This window comes from Poecile atricapillus, chromosome 1 (genome assembly GCF_030490865.1).
Source record: "Poecile atricapillus isolate bPoeAtr1 chromosome 1, bPoeAtr1.hap1, whole genome shotgun sequence".
NCBI classification, from domain to species: domain Eukaryota; kingdom Metazoa; phylum Chordata; class Aves; order Passeriformes; family Paridae; genus Poecile; species Poecile atricapillus.
The window spans coordinates 121,386,189-121,398,813 of record NC_081249.1 but is presented as its reverse complement, the minus strand read 5'-3'; the positions used below and the strand labels follow the sequence as shown (position 1 = coordinate 121,398,813).

At 49.1% G+C, this 12,625-nt stretch overlaps 1 protein-coding gene across 1 annotated transcript; it reads right to left on the bottom strand.

The window, feature by feature from the left end:
- Nucleotides 1–223: 223 nt before the first annotated feature.
- PAX6 (paired box 6) lies at nucleotides 224–12,445 on the bottom strand. The gene is made up of 10 exons (XM_058844545.1): nucleotides 12,290–12,445; nucleotides 11,366–11,407; nucleotides 11,057–11,272; nucleotides 10,318–10,483; nucleotides 5,830–5,988; nucleotides 4,942–5,024; nucleotides 4,529–4,679; nucleotides 4,291–4,406; nucleotides 2,113–2,263; nucleotides 224–1,251 (listed from the first exon to the last, which is right to left on the bottom strand). Exons 1-10 carry the CDS (start codon nucleotides 12,443–12,445, stop codon nucleotides 1,166–1,168), a joined length of 1,326 nt encoding a protein of 441 aa, XP_058700528.1. The 3' UTR covers nucleotides 224–1,165.
- Between the last annotated feature and the right edge of the window lie 180 nt (nucleotides 12,446–12,625).

Below are 12,625 nucleotides of genomic sequence, written 5' to 3'. Positions count from 1 at the left end.
ATTACAGGCTGGTGGAAGGGCTGAAAGTCTATAAAAATGTTCCTTGAGAAACCCTCCTTGAGAAACTGAAAATAAAATCAAAATAAAACTTAATGAGATTAACCTAGCACAGTAACAAAATTTGCAACACCACACTATAAGGTTAAAAAGAAAATAGTATAATAAAGGAAATACAAAGGCTTTGGTATGGTTTTTACAATCAACAATGGTTAATCTTGATATGTAGTTGTGAACAACTTCAAAACACTTAAGTTTAAAACTCTTGCAAGCACTTTTAATTGATTAGGAATGAATTCTAGATGCACAAAGATGATTGGACTGTGAACAGTAGTACAACTATATCTAAGAACAATTAACTCTTGCCGACCAAAAAAGAAACGTATGATGCATGAAAATGTGTATAAAACATCTATAGAATATTCTTGTCAAATATAAATGAAATTAACTTTATTATAGAAATCATTCTGGGAGATTTCTAGGGAAGACAAATACTTACATTTCGACATAAAACAAATTGGATTATATCGAAGACACAATCTACCTTTTATCTATCAAACTCTTTTCTTCATCGAAGCTCTCTCTTAACCCCTGTTTGCACATAGCTTCAGCCGTTAACAACCTTTGGAAATACCAACAGATATTTTTCTTACATAAATCTAGTGCGTATTGTTCCAGGTTTAATTATATGCAATGGAATGATACAAACTTGGAACATCAATCCATAATCTATGAACAGATTGGTAGAAGTATTCGATATATCTTGATAAAACTCTTAAATTCGTGGCAAAGCTTGTTGATCATGGCTTCTTTTTTTTTTTCTTTCCTCCTTTTCTTTTTTTTTTTTTAAACAACTTCATGACCAACACAGATCAAACATCCATCCAGTCTACATTGTTCTTTTTTTTTTTTTTCATTATAACATACAAATGCCCATTTACAAATAATACACCAAAATGAATAAAAGTTTGGATACCAAAATGAAGATTTGTTCCAACTGATATAATGCCTTCAGTGTACAAAGGTCCATGTGAAAGTCTTTTCCATGTGTTACAGCATAGGGCACAGTTGCAGTACAGAAGTACTCTGAGAGCCATTCTTCCTTTATAAAATACTGCTGAACATCCAACTGTTGTCCATATAGTCATTTACGGAATTAACACATGTTTTACTGTAATCTTGGCCAGTATTGAGACATATCAGGTTCACTGCCAGGAACTTGAACTGGAACTGACACTCCAGGGGAAATGAGACCTGAAAATTGAGAGGGAAAAATGGATATTTTAGGTTTTTCTATACATAGCACAGTTTTTGCTTTATAGTTTCACAGATTTGAGCTTGTATTCCAGTAAACATTAAATGTCACCATCTATCAGCCTGTGGAACTGGGGGTTGGGGATGTATATATTTTTAAAACTATGCACATCTTACTGATAGTTGTTATAAATAATCTTTCATGCTTTGAGATAAATGCCAGAGCCTCAGCTCATTAGTATCAGTTGAGAATTCAGCCCAAAATGCACTGAACAGTTCTATTCTTTTGAAAAGTGCCTGGTTTGCTCCTGTTTATGCTGACACTTGCCCTTTTTCACCCTGATTTGCCTTTTTTATGCATGGGCTAATATTTCTACAGGTTCCCTGCCTCTTTGATAACTTCAAATCTTCAGCAATAAATAACGTCTGACACAGACATGGTAAAAATGTGCCCAGTCCTGCAAGCAGTTTCACATGCACTTAACTTCACCATTGTGGATATCTCTGCTGAAACTTAATGCTGAAATAAATTCTGATTTCAAATTTAATTATGCAGGGAAGATTTTGAGGGATGGAGGGCTCACTAAAGAGCTTGCCTCTGTCCTGCTATTTCGACACCACCTCTGTTGATCAGCTTTCTTTCCATCTAGCCCTCCAAGGAGCAGCTTAAATATCAGATTTTTTTGCTCTAGTTTGCAAGATTATACATTTTCATCTTCTATCTGGTATGGCAGCAACTAATCCCGAGGGAGAGACCTCCCCCAGTGACGAGGAGAGAACTTCTGATGGCGAATGCGCGTGAAAAGACTGATGGCTGGAGCAAGGAAGGCAGGAAGGCTGGGGGAGCACGGGGTCACTCACCTGTGGAAGTGGTGCCAGAGGTGCCCATGGGCTGGCTGTTCATGTGTGTCTGCATGTGAGGAGGGGTGTATGTATCATAGCTCCGTCCATTCACCGATGGACTGGTGGGCAGCATGCAAGAGTAGGAGGAGGTCTGGCTGGGTACCGGGGGCTGTGGGAGCAAAGGACAAAGTGTTAAATGGCACTGCAGCTAAAGACAGCGTCACACTCTTGGGCATGGACGTGCCAGCCCTCAGAGGAAGTGTGCAGCAGCAAAAAATGAGCTTCATGTTTCAAATTCAGGGACCCCAGCTGTAAGGATCTATTCAGGAGCCTGACCAAGCAGGCCCTTCATGGAGGTTTTTGGTCTAAAACCAACATGGGTGGTTACTGGAGCTTTTTCAGACGTGCTTGGCAAGCAGATCCCTGCATCCAGATGTGATGGAGGTGCTACATCCCTAAGCCTGAGTGCTGGCCTCGTTTATACCCATGTGAAGAGAAAATGTCTCCTACCATTTGCAGCCAGAGGCCGAGCCAGCATCTTCCCTCACACTTGGTGCTGCAACTAAAATTATTCCACTGAGGCACAGAGTGATCATCCTGTGTGTGCCAGCGTGGGGCACATGCACACAGACCTTGTGAGGGGTTGGGGGGACCCAAGGCTCTGAAGGGGAATCCCCAAACCCACATATACATACGCATATATACGTATATACATATATACACCTGCATTGGTCCCCATCAGGGCCGCAGCCACCCCAAACCTGTGCCAGCAACATCCCAGAGCAGACATCTCCATCTACCTCAACTCCTAAAACCCAATTTGCCAGGGGGGACAGCAGCTGGGGGCAGGGGCTGAGGGATGGCACAGAGCCAGGGAGGGACCAAGCAGGGGCTTCTCCTGCTCCAGGCTGCTGGGTGAGTGGGGAGCAGCGCAGCCCTGACCCGGGGAGGCAGCAAGAGAAGCAGGATGAGTAATTCCCGCTCCGAGCGCACGAGACCGGACATGTCTGCACATATTTCCTGTCTGCACAGCCCTGCCACAGACCTTCTCCAGCAGCAGTGGCAGCCTCACCTGCCGAGCACACGCGCTGGGCTCTGGGGGAACACGCAGCGCTCCGTGCACCCACGGGGAGAAGCCAATGGCTCAGCCACCCGCTCTGGACGCTCTGCCCTGCCACGGTGACCACGTTTTCCAGAGCAGCTCCCACGTGCTGTGTCCCTGCCCAGGTGCCCAGTGGTGAATCAGGGGCCTCCTGCTTTCCCAAGGGTCCCCTCCTGTATCAGCCTTTTGATCTTTTGTCATCGGCTCCCAGCCCGCTGCCGGAATGGCGCCGCCAGCCTCGGACGTCACGAAGCAGCGACCTCGCCAACACCGCTTCTTTCCATAGAGTTACTTGCAAGACTCTAACTTTATTTGGTTAATTTTGGTTCAGCAATTAGTAACATGGTAATTGCCTCAGCGAAGGAGTCAGGCTCTCTAATCTGCTCGCCTGTCTCTAGCAGTGGTCAATGCTGAGTGCCTCAGACAAAGCTGTAAAACTCCCGTAATTGGCCAGCACCTTCCTAGGCCAACCCCACCATTAAAAAAGGAGGAATTTTGCATCTGAAAGGTCTATAGAAACAGACCCCAAAGGAATAGATTTCTTCCTAACCCAGCTGGTGATCAGCTAATGCTTTCAGGCATGAGGATTGACAGCTCTTGCAATTCTGGCTTAGCTGGCATAACCACTGATGCTAATCACATCCTTCCCTCTCTCAGGTGTTCCTAATGTGCTGCTGCCACGTTACCTACACCCAGAAGGTCGGAACCCTCCAGCAGCTTATTCAGGCAGCAATTTCCACAATATGGCATCAGCGAGTTCCAGAGGTTAACCACATTTTTTTTTTTTTCTCCCAAACAGCATTTTTTATCCCAGATTTGTTGCCTTGCAAATTTGAGGACTTCTCTCTTTTAAAAATCTGAGAAAAGTGCTTGTTGAGCACCACATCTTTCAGTGCCCCTTCCCTTCTGATTCCCCCAAGCAGGGCATCTTTTCAGATGCCAAGGAAGCCTTTGGCTGCCAGTTTCCTTGCGGCGTGGTTTGGGCCTGTAATCCCTCATGGCAGGGAGGAAGGGCCCCCACCCACAGTCACACACAGCCCAGGGGCCACTGAATCCCGAGGGAATGTCGTGCCCTGGCGTGGCACTGGACTTACTTGCATAGGCAGGTTGTTGGCCATGGTGAAGCTGGGCATGGGCGGCAGCGCGCTGTACGTGTTCGTGAGCGCCGTGTCCGTCCTGCCCAACATGGAACCTGATGTGAAAGAGGAAACTATAATAGAATAGACAGATAGATGGAGACATTAGTTTAACCACAATTACAACTGGCAACACAGCCTCAGAGTCTCATTTTGCCCAGAGGATGGATGGACGTGCGCGGGTTGGCGGCATTACCGGGGGTGGTTGGTTGTGGGATCGGCTGGTAAACGCTTGTGCTGAAACTACTACTGATGGGAATGTGGCTGGGAGTGTTGCTGGCTTGTCTTCGCTGGTTCCTCAGCTTCTCTTCCCTTCTCCATTTGGCCCTTCTGTTGGAAAACCACACCTGGAAATACAGCATTTGAGAGACGTGAGTGACCTTACAAGGACTAGAGGCACGCGGCCTCCCCCACGCAGCTCAAGGCCATGGCTTGCAGTGGAGCAAAGCAGCGGGTGAAAGCAAAGCCAGCTGCTGCTGTTTTCCTGAAAGAGGGATATGGGCAAATACCTGATCATAAATATGGGTTGCCCCGTGCTTTGAGAAGCCAGGAGTAACAAAATCAGAATAGTGATAGTGTAAATAATGCTAGTTATCATTAAATCAGTACCTGTATCCTTGCTTCGGGCAGGTCTATTTTAGCAGCTAGTCTCTCTCTTGCAAACACATCGGGATAGTGGGTCCTCTCAAATTCTGCAGGAGGAAATATTCTTGCATTAATTGCAGAGCTGATGTGGCTGACTGTAAAATCAGAGTTGTTTCTGCGCTGCTTGTGCTCTAAATGCTCTTAAGAAGCATCACTGTAAAGGCAAAGCTGGGCTTTCTGCCTGTGTGTTAGGAAGGAGGACGCCTTCCTTGCCTGCTGGGGAGCATTGCTATGGGGATGGGCAGGCTTGGGTGCAGTGCTGCGTCTTTCAAGAAGCAGTGAGGGTTTCTGCCTCCACTGGGGGGGTCCCCAAGGCAGCTCTGACCCTGTCACCAAGAAGCGAAATGGCACGTCGCTAAATAGCAGCGCAAAATGAGGACAAAGCTCCGCAGCGGGTCAGAGGCGAGGTGCACCCAGGCTGGCCAGGGAAAAGGGCACCTGCTCCCAGCCCCGGGCAGTGGAGCACTGGGGATGGGGAGTGAGTGTGGGGGCAGGCATGGAGGACTCTGCCAGCCCCCTGCCTGCCCTCTCCTCCCCAGCAATGCAGCTCAGAGAACGGGAGGAGAGTTATCCCCCCCGACAGAAGCCCGGGGTGCAGCATCGGTGTGTCGCTGTGATCTGTGCCCCGAATACTTTGCCTTTGAAAACCACTTTAACAGCTTTTCAGGGCACACCACAGCCACCAATGAATATTAGGAGCTCCATGAATACAAGAGCATGGAGGGAGCCACAGAGTTTAAATATATACATATATATAAGCGCAGGAATGCCGTGCTTACATTCAGCTGGTAACGTAATCGGGGCACATTTTGCTTTCCTCTCCTGCTTCAGCCACGGGAAAATGCCACTCACCTTTCTCAAGGGCTTCGATTTGCTCTTGGGTAAAGGATGTCCTATTTCTCTGCAGCTTCCTTTTCAGCTGGAGTCTCATTTGGGCCTCGTCTGAATCTTCTCCATTAGAGCTGATGGAGTTAGTGTTTTCCCCTCCGCCCTCCTGTTGCGGACAGCCATCTGTGGAAGCGAGAGTCGGAAAGTGAGATGCGGGTACCCTCGTTTGAAGATCCCTATCAGAGAAATAACACAACTGGAAACCAGTTCAGCCATGTTTGCTGGCACCCTCCCTTAAAAATGTCTCGGGTATCAAAGCAACACGGCGCTAATGACACGGGTAACACAGGAACATTTCGGTTTCCAGCCTTACGTAAACATCAGAGATGAGGAATTATGATCACCTGGTCTTAATTTCATTTTGTTTTCCCTCAGGAATAAAACCTGCATAAAAATACTTTCCCCTGAAAGCGATTCTTTCCGTGAATTCCTGTTGGAGTGCCATGGCAGTCTCCTCTGTCTGCTGCATTTATTTACCTATTGCTATATTTAAAATAGTGATGTTCAGTATTTCAGATTATCTATAATCAGTAATTCCTATCTAATCAATTAGATGTTGATAGGTTTGCAGAAAATGCTATTAAGAAACCAAACCAAGCTTGTAATCTTTTAAAAAAAATATTTATCCAGTTTTTATTTGAATTCTGCACAGTCAATTTCATTTTAAAGGTTGTGAATTTAGAAGTGCCTGCATTGTTCTGCAGTTTTATTCAACTATTGTATGAGTGTGCATTGCCTTGACACCTATTACTGAGCACAGCTGTAATTATATCATCACCAAGAACAGGCTATAATTGCTGAAAATGGAATTTTATATTTAGATAAAAGGACTGTCCATTCTTTGTAATGTGTTGCACCAGAGAAAAGTAAGATTTCTTTTAAAATTTTAACATGTAATTTTAAAAGAAATAGTAGCGAGTTCACTAACTAGCTAAATACGCTGTTCTGCAGCTGAGCGTTTGGCATATCATTTAAGTGGTACATTTTTAATTAGGGCATTTCCACCACTTTTAATGTAATTTCTGTCATTAAACAGGGGAAAGTTTCATTGTGCTGGGCGCTCGGGCAGAGGCGGCTGCGGCCCGGGGCCGGCTGGGCTTGGGGGGCTCCGCGGGCACCCCCGGCCGCCGGGGCCGGAGGGATGGAGGCAGAGAAGTCCTTGTCCTAAATGAGCTCTCCCTCTCCTTTCAAAGCATATTTTTCGAGGCGTTTTGATGTCGCATAAAGAGGGAGCCGGGCCGAGGGACGCATGGGCTACTTATGCTAATTCCCTTGAAAAGTTACGCCAAAAATAAATAGCGACACTCCCGCGACATCCTTTAAATATTGTGGGAAATCAACTTTAAAGTAATATCATTTATAATCGGCGAACAATGGCCCCGGTCTTCAAAGCTCGGGGGGAATTGTGACAGGATCTGGTGGGACCCTTTCAACCACTTTGAAATGTTTTAAAACCCGAACTTTCTCCTCCATTTAAACACAGGGATTCAGCGGCCGTGGTCACCATATGGGCGGCCGCAGCCCCATTGAGGCGGCCGGCGGCGGGTGAATAGCGGGGGGGCGGGGGGAGCCGCTTTTCAGGGCACACAAAGCCCCGGGCCCGGGGACGGCAGTCGCGGCGGGGCAGCGCCCTGCCAAGCGCGGGTGGCAGCGCCGGGGGCCGCGCCCGCCCGCGGAGGGGCCGCGCTCACCTCCGCCACATCCCTCATCCATCACTGTCCGCCCGAGCCGCGCCCGCCGCCGGGGGGGAACCCGCGGGAGAACCGCCCGGGGATGCCCCCGGTCCCCCCGCTCCGGAAAGGCTCCCCCGAACCTGCCGGGAACCGCTCCCGAAGCGGCCCGAACCTTCACTCCCCCCCACTCCGCGCTCCAAACTTTTGAGGTCGTGCTTCTTTGCCAGCGCGTCTCCCCAAAATCTTTCAGCTAGCTAAAAGTTTCACCTAAACTCCCTAATGCTCATTTCCAACCCCAGCCCCGTCAATTAAGATATCTTCTTTTTAGGCACACACCCCATTTTGTCTTTTTCTTTCTTTTTTTTTCATCTTGTTTTTGATTTTGTTTTGTTGTTTTTTTTGTTGGTTTGTTTTTTTTTTTAAAGCCTCTAAAAGAAGCGATCTCAATAGGGCTGTTCCACCTTCCAGACCTAATCCGTAAGAAAGTAAGTGAATGTCCGTCCCTATTATCCTATAGCCAGACCATCTGACGCTGGTATAGGATTTGTTTCCTGGAAAAAAAAAAAAAAAAAAAAAAAAAAAAAAAAAAGACGCTGGGAAATAAAATCATTCCTTAGTTTCTTAGTGTCTTAATCAGTGAGGCGGAAAACAAGCAAAAAAAGATAGCAAACCAATTGCAGCACCTCTCAGCTATAGAGCCGGGATCAAAACATTGTAGCATCTGTTGAAAGAGAAAGTGTCTAAATCCTATAGAAGGCTTTAGTCTTATAAGAGAGGGAGGGGAGAAAAAAAGATAAGAAACAGTGTCTCGGTGATCCCTAAAACCACTAAATCACTGGAGAATTTCTCCCGGATAGAGATGTCTCTTTTTGTTCTGTCAGCCCTCATGTATCCATTATTTTATTCACTGCTGCATGGCGTTTATCAGATTGAGACCATATTTGTACCCCTCTGAGACCTAACCTCGCCTTATGCTTTTTGAGTAATGGACTCTTAAAATCCAGTAACATACCCCTGCAAGGGAAAAACATTAGAGGGAACATGAATATTCCAGAGGAAATCCATTTTATTAATTTTAATTTTGCCATGCGGATGTTTTAAGTGCCTGCCTGCCTCCCCCTCTCCTCTGCTGCCCACGCACAGCCGCGCCCCCGGCCCGAGCCAGCCCTGCCCGCTCCTCTCCGCTTCGTTTCGGCTGCGATTTAGGACAGGGCTCCCGAGGTCCTTCCCTGCGGGGACTGCGCTCATCCCCACGCCAAGGGAAGGGGTCAGTATTGCCCCCCAAAGATCCAGCGGGTCCCCCCAGCCCCAGCCCCGGCCCCGGCGGCTCTGCCCCAGGTGCGCCCGCACCGCACCCGCGCAAGGGCCGGGCCTCCGCGCACCCCTCGGTAATTGCTGTCACTGCTCCGGGGAGCCCCAAATGTCACCGTTTGACGCCTTTCTTAAGGAAAAAAAAGAATAAAAAGCCCAAAAGCACGGCCCGGCGGGAGCGGAGGGTGCCCGGCCTGGGAGCCGCACGGGCGGTGGGTGCGCTGCCCTTGCCCCGCTCCGCGCTTCGCCTCTCGGGTGCGGGGAGGCGAGAGAAGGGCCCGAGAGAGCCCGGGGCCCTCCGAGAGAGCCCGGAACACACCGAGAGCCCCCGGCACCCTCCGAGAGCCCCCAGGACCCAGAGAGAGCCCCTGGTCCGGGCCAGGGCCCCGCAGGTAGGGGCGAGGTGAGGGCGGCTGGCGGCAGGAGACGCCCCGGTTCCTGGGGTGGACATCGGGCAAAACAAAATGCAAAAAGAAAACCCCCCACAACCAAACAACAAAAACCACCAAAGTGGGGGTGGGGGGAAGGCGAGGGCTCCGCTCTATCTTTCTAGTGTCCTTCATAGACTGTTTTCTTCTCTTAAAACTGACATGTCTAATTGGCAAGCGGTGCCATATCGTGTCCAGAGGTCTCCTGTGGAACATTTCTACAGCTGTCTCCTTCAACTAGACGCTTATTCATGTCGCCTTAATGAGAAACAAAACGATCTCTAATGAGCAATTACATAGCGACAGAATTGTTCCCATAACAAATTCTTGCGTGTGACAGAAACATCCTTTGTACCAGATATTCCGCACACTGTTACCGATTTTTTTTTTCCTTGCGGGGTGAAAACAAAAAGCAGGTTGTTGTATATAGACACCTCTTCTAAAGGAATGACCAGAGCCAGGGAGAGCCGAGCCTCAACAGAGGGCTCTCAACAGAGCCCGCATTCAAAAAGAAGCCATTAACCATCTTAAGTATGTAACGTAACATCCCATTATCCTTCATATTATCCCCTTGTCATTCCTACAACAAATACCTATTAATCTTCAGGATAAACAGTTTCCTATATTTACAAAGTTGTTTCGGGTCCATTGTGGGGGAATTATAATCAGCCCTACGGAGATAGTCACCGAACGCCCCGGCTTTGGGGAGAGACCCCTGCGCGGGGAGGCGGCCGGGGCAGGGAGCGGGAGCCCCAATTACCGGGCGATGGGCGAGGTTTAGGCTCAGCCCCGGATCCCTCCCGGCTGCCGGCACGGCGCCTTTGGCAGCGGCTGTTCCTGGGCTCGCCGGGCCGGGGCTGGGGCTGGATTCCCACCGTGCCTCCGGCCCCTCACCCAGCTGCCCGGGGAGGCGGCGGCACGAACGCCCGACACCCTCGGCGGGGAGAGAACGACAGGGACCCGCGTCTGGGCCACCCCCGCCGGACGAGGCCGAACCGAGCCGCCCCTGGCTGGGGAGCGGCCGCCGGGTTGTCCCTTACCTTGCGTGGGCTGCCCGGGTACCGAGGTGCCGGGATACCAGCCGGGTCGGGTGCCCCACGTCCCCGTCTGCCCGTTCAGCATCCTTAGCTTGTCGTACATCCCGTCGGCACCCATCTGTTGCTTTTCGCTAGCCAGGTTGCGTAGGACTCTGTTTATCGACGACACCTGGAAGGCAAAGGACAGGAAAGGCAATGGTAGTGCGGTAGCGCGCTCCCCTCCAGCCACCCGCGCATCCCCCGCGTCCCCCCGCGCAGCGGGCGGCTCGACCTGGGCGCAAGTCAAGGCTTCCCTGCCTCGCACCGCCGAGTCCCAGCCGCCCCGACTCGCTGCTGGTGGTGGTGGTGCAAACAAACAAACAAACCACGGGGGAAGGAGGGGAAAAAAAAAAAAAAGAAAAAAAAAAAAAAAAAAAAAAAAACAAGGGAAAAAAAAAAAAAAAAAGCCCCAAACCCAACCCTGCAAAACCAGAGTGATGGCTTCGACTGATGCTCGCAGTCCTGAGGCGCCAGGCGCAGGGGTGACCCGCATATTGGTTTTTTTTTTATTATTTTATTTTTTTTTTCCCTCCTTAAAGGCATTTGTCAGATTCTGTATGAAAAAATGCGTCTGACCCTGCCACATGCAAATGATGTGAACCTGCTATCCTCTCTTCTGATACCAAAACAAAGGAAGCAGAGGCTCGCTACGGCTACCCAGCATTGTACACGGCACACAGGAAGGTTTTTTTCATGAACTTACACTGGGTATATTATCGTTGGTACAGACCCCCTCTGATAGTAATCTGTCTCGAATCTCCCACGCAAAGATGGAGGGGCACTCTCGTTTATACTGCGCTATTTTGCTTACAACTTCTGGAGTCGCTACTCTCGGTTTACTACCTCCGATTGCCCTGGGTCTGATGGAGCCAGTTTCGTAATACCTGCCCAAAATTTTACTCACACATCCATTCGACACCTGGATAGGGAAGCGGACAGAAAATCACATTATTAATAATTTCAAGACAAAAATAAAATTGTTTAAGTATGCATTAAACAATGACAAGCTTACGTTTTGATTGTCCAGCACTTGGACTTTTGCATCTGCATGGGTCTATAACACAAAAATATACCTTAAATGGTATGAGAACTTACTTAGAGAGTCTTTTTTTTTTTTTTCTTAAAAAAAAAATTACATTCGTGGCCCTACCCTCTATAAAAGTGATACTTTAAAAACATTTGGAAGGAAAAAAAAAATTATCTGGTCAAAACGTAATTCTCTTAGTATCAATGTTTAAATACGTCTTAAATGAGAACAATAGGTAAACCAGACTAGTCTCCATCCTCCTCACTGCTCTTAACCAAAGGACTTACGGGGGGAAGGGGTGACTGAAGGGTTTTCAAGAGCTACATTTACAAAATACCCCTGAACTGCGCCAGATTGCGTGAATGTCCACAAGGACAAATTCCGGGCTAAAACAGCGTGGCTTTGAGGGGGGGTTCTTTTTTCTCTCTCTCTCTCTCTTTTTTTTGCTTTTTTTTAAGTATTGTTTTGCTTTTTGGAAGAAAAAAAAAAAAGGTAAAAATTAAAAAAAAAAAAAAGCAGTAAGCCACGCCAAACGCATACAGATATCACAAAATCATAAGTAAATACGGGGGGTAAGGAGGAGGGAAGGAGAGGAAACTGAAATTATGCCGAGCCGTATAATTCAGTTTATTACAGCAAACTAACTGTAACGACAGCGCAGGTTATCACCGGACGGAAATAAGGGGGGGAACGAAAAGTAAAAATTTAAATCTTTTAAAAGGCATATATATATATATACGCATCGAAAGGTCTATTTGCAGCAACAACCGAGCAGATGGATGGTTTTATTAGGCTGGAAGGCGGGTGGTGGGTGGGTGTGGGGGGGTCGCATTAGCGCCCGGCGGTGACAGCGGCGCTGGAGTGGAGCGGACGGAGCGGTGGGAGGACGGGGGGCGCCGCCGCCTTCACCTGCAGGATCCGGGAGATGTCGCAGGGCCGGGCGCCGCTGTGAGCGAGTTCCACGATCTTCTGCCGCGTGGAGTCGGGCAGCGGCCTCCCGTTGACGAACACCCCGCCGAGCTGGTTCACACCGCTGTGACCTGCGGGAAGCACAGCGCCCACCATAGCACCCTCCGCTCCCTCCCGAGCCCCGCCGCCACCGAGCGCACCGCTCCCCTCCGCTCATCTCAGCTCCCCTCCGCTCATCTCAGCTCATCTCCGCTCCTCCCGACCGGGGCCGACCGCTCCCGACCCGGCTCCGGCCCCTCCGCCCTCCTCGCCCTCTGCTCCCCTGGAGCCATCGCT

Coding starts and splice junctions, on each gene's coding strand:
- PAX6 (XM_058844545.1), bottom strand. CDS start 12,445: ATGGTGGGCGCTGTGCTTCCCGCAGGTCACAGCGGTGTGAACCAGCTC. Junction 2,264..4,290: donor CCAACAACCTGCCTATGCAA/GTAAGTCCAGTG, acceptor TTGCTCCCACAG/CCCCCGGTACCCAGCCAGAC. Junction 1,252..2,112: donor CTCTGGCACCACTTCCACAG/GTGAGTGACCCC, acceptor CTCAATTTTCAG/GTCTCATTTCCCCTGGAGTG.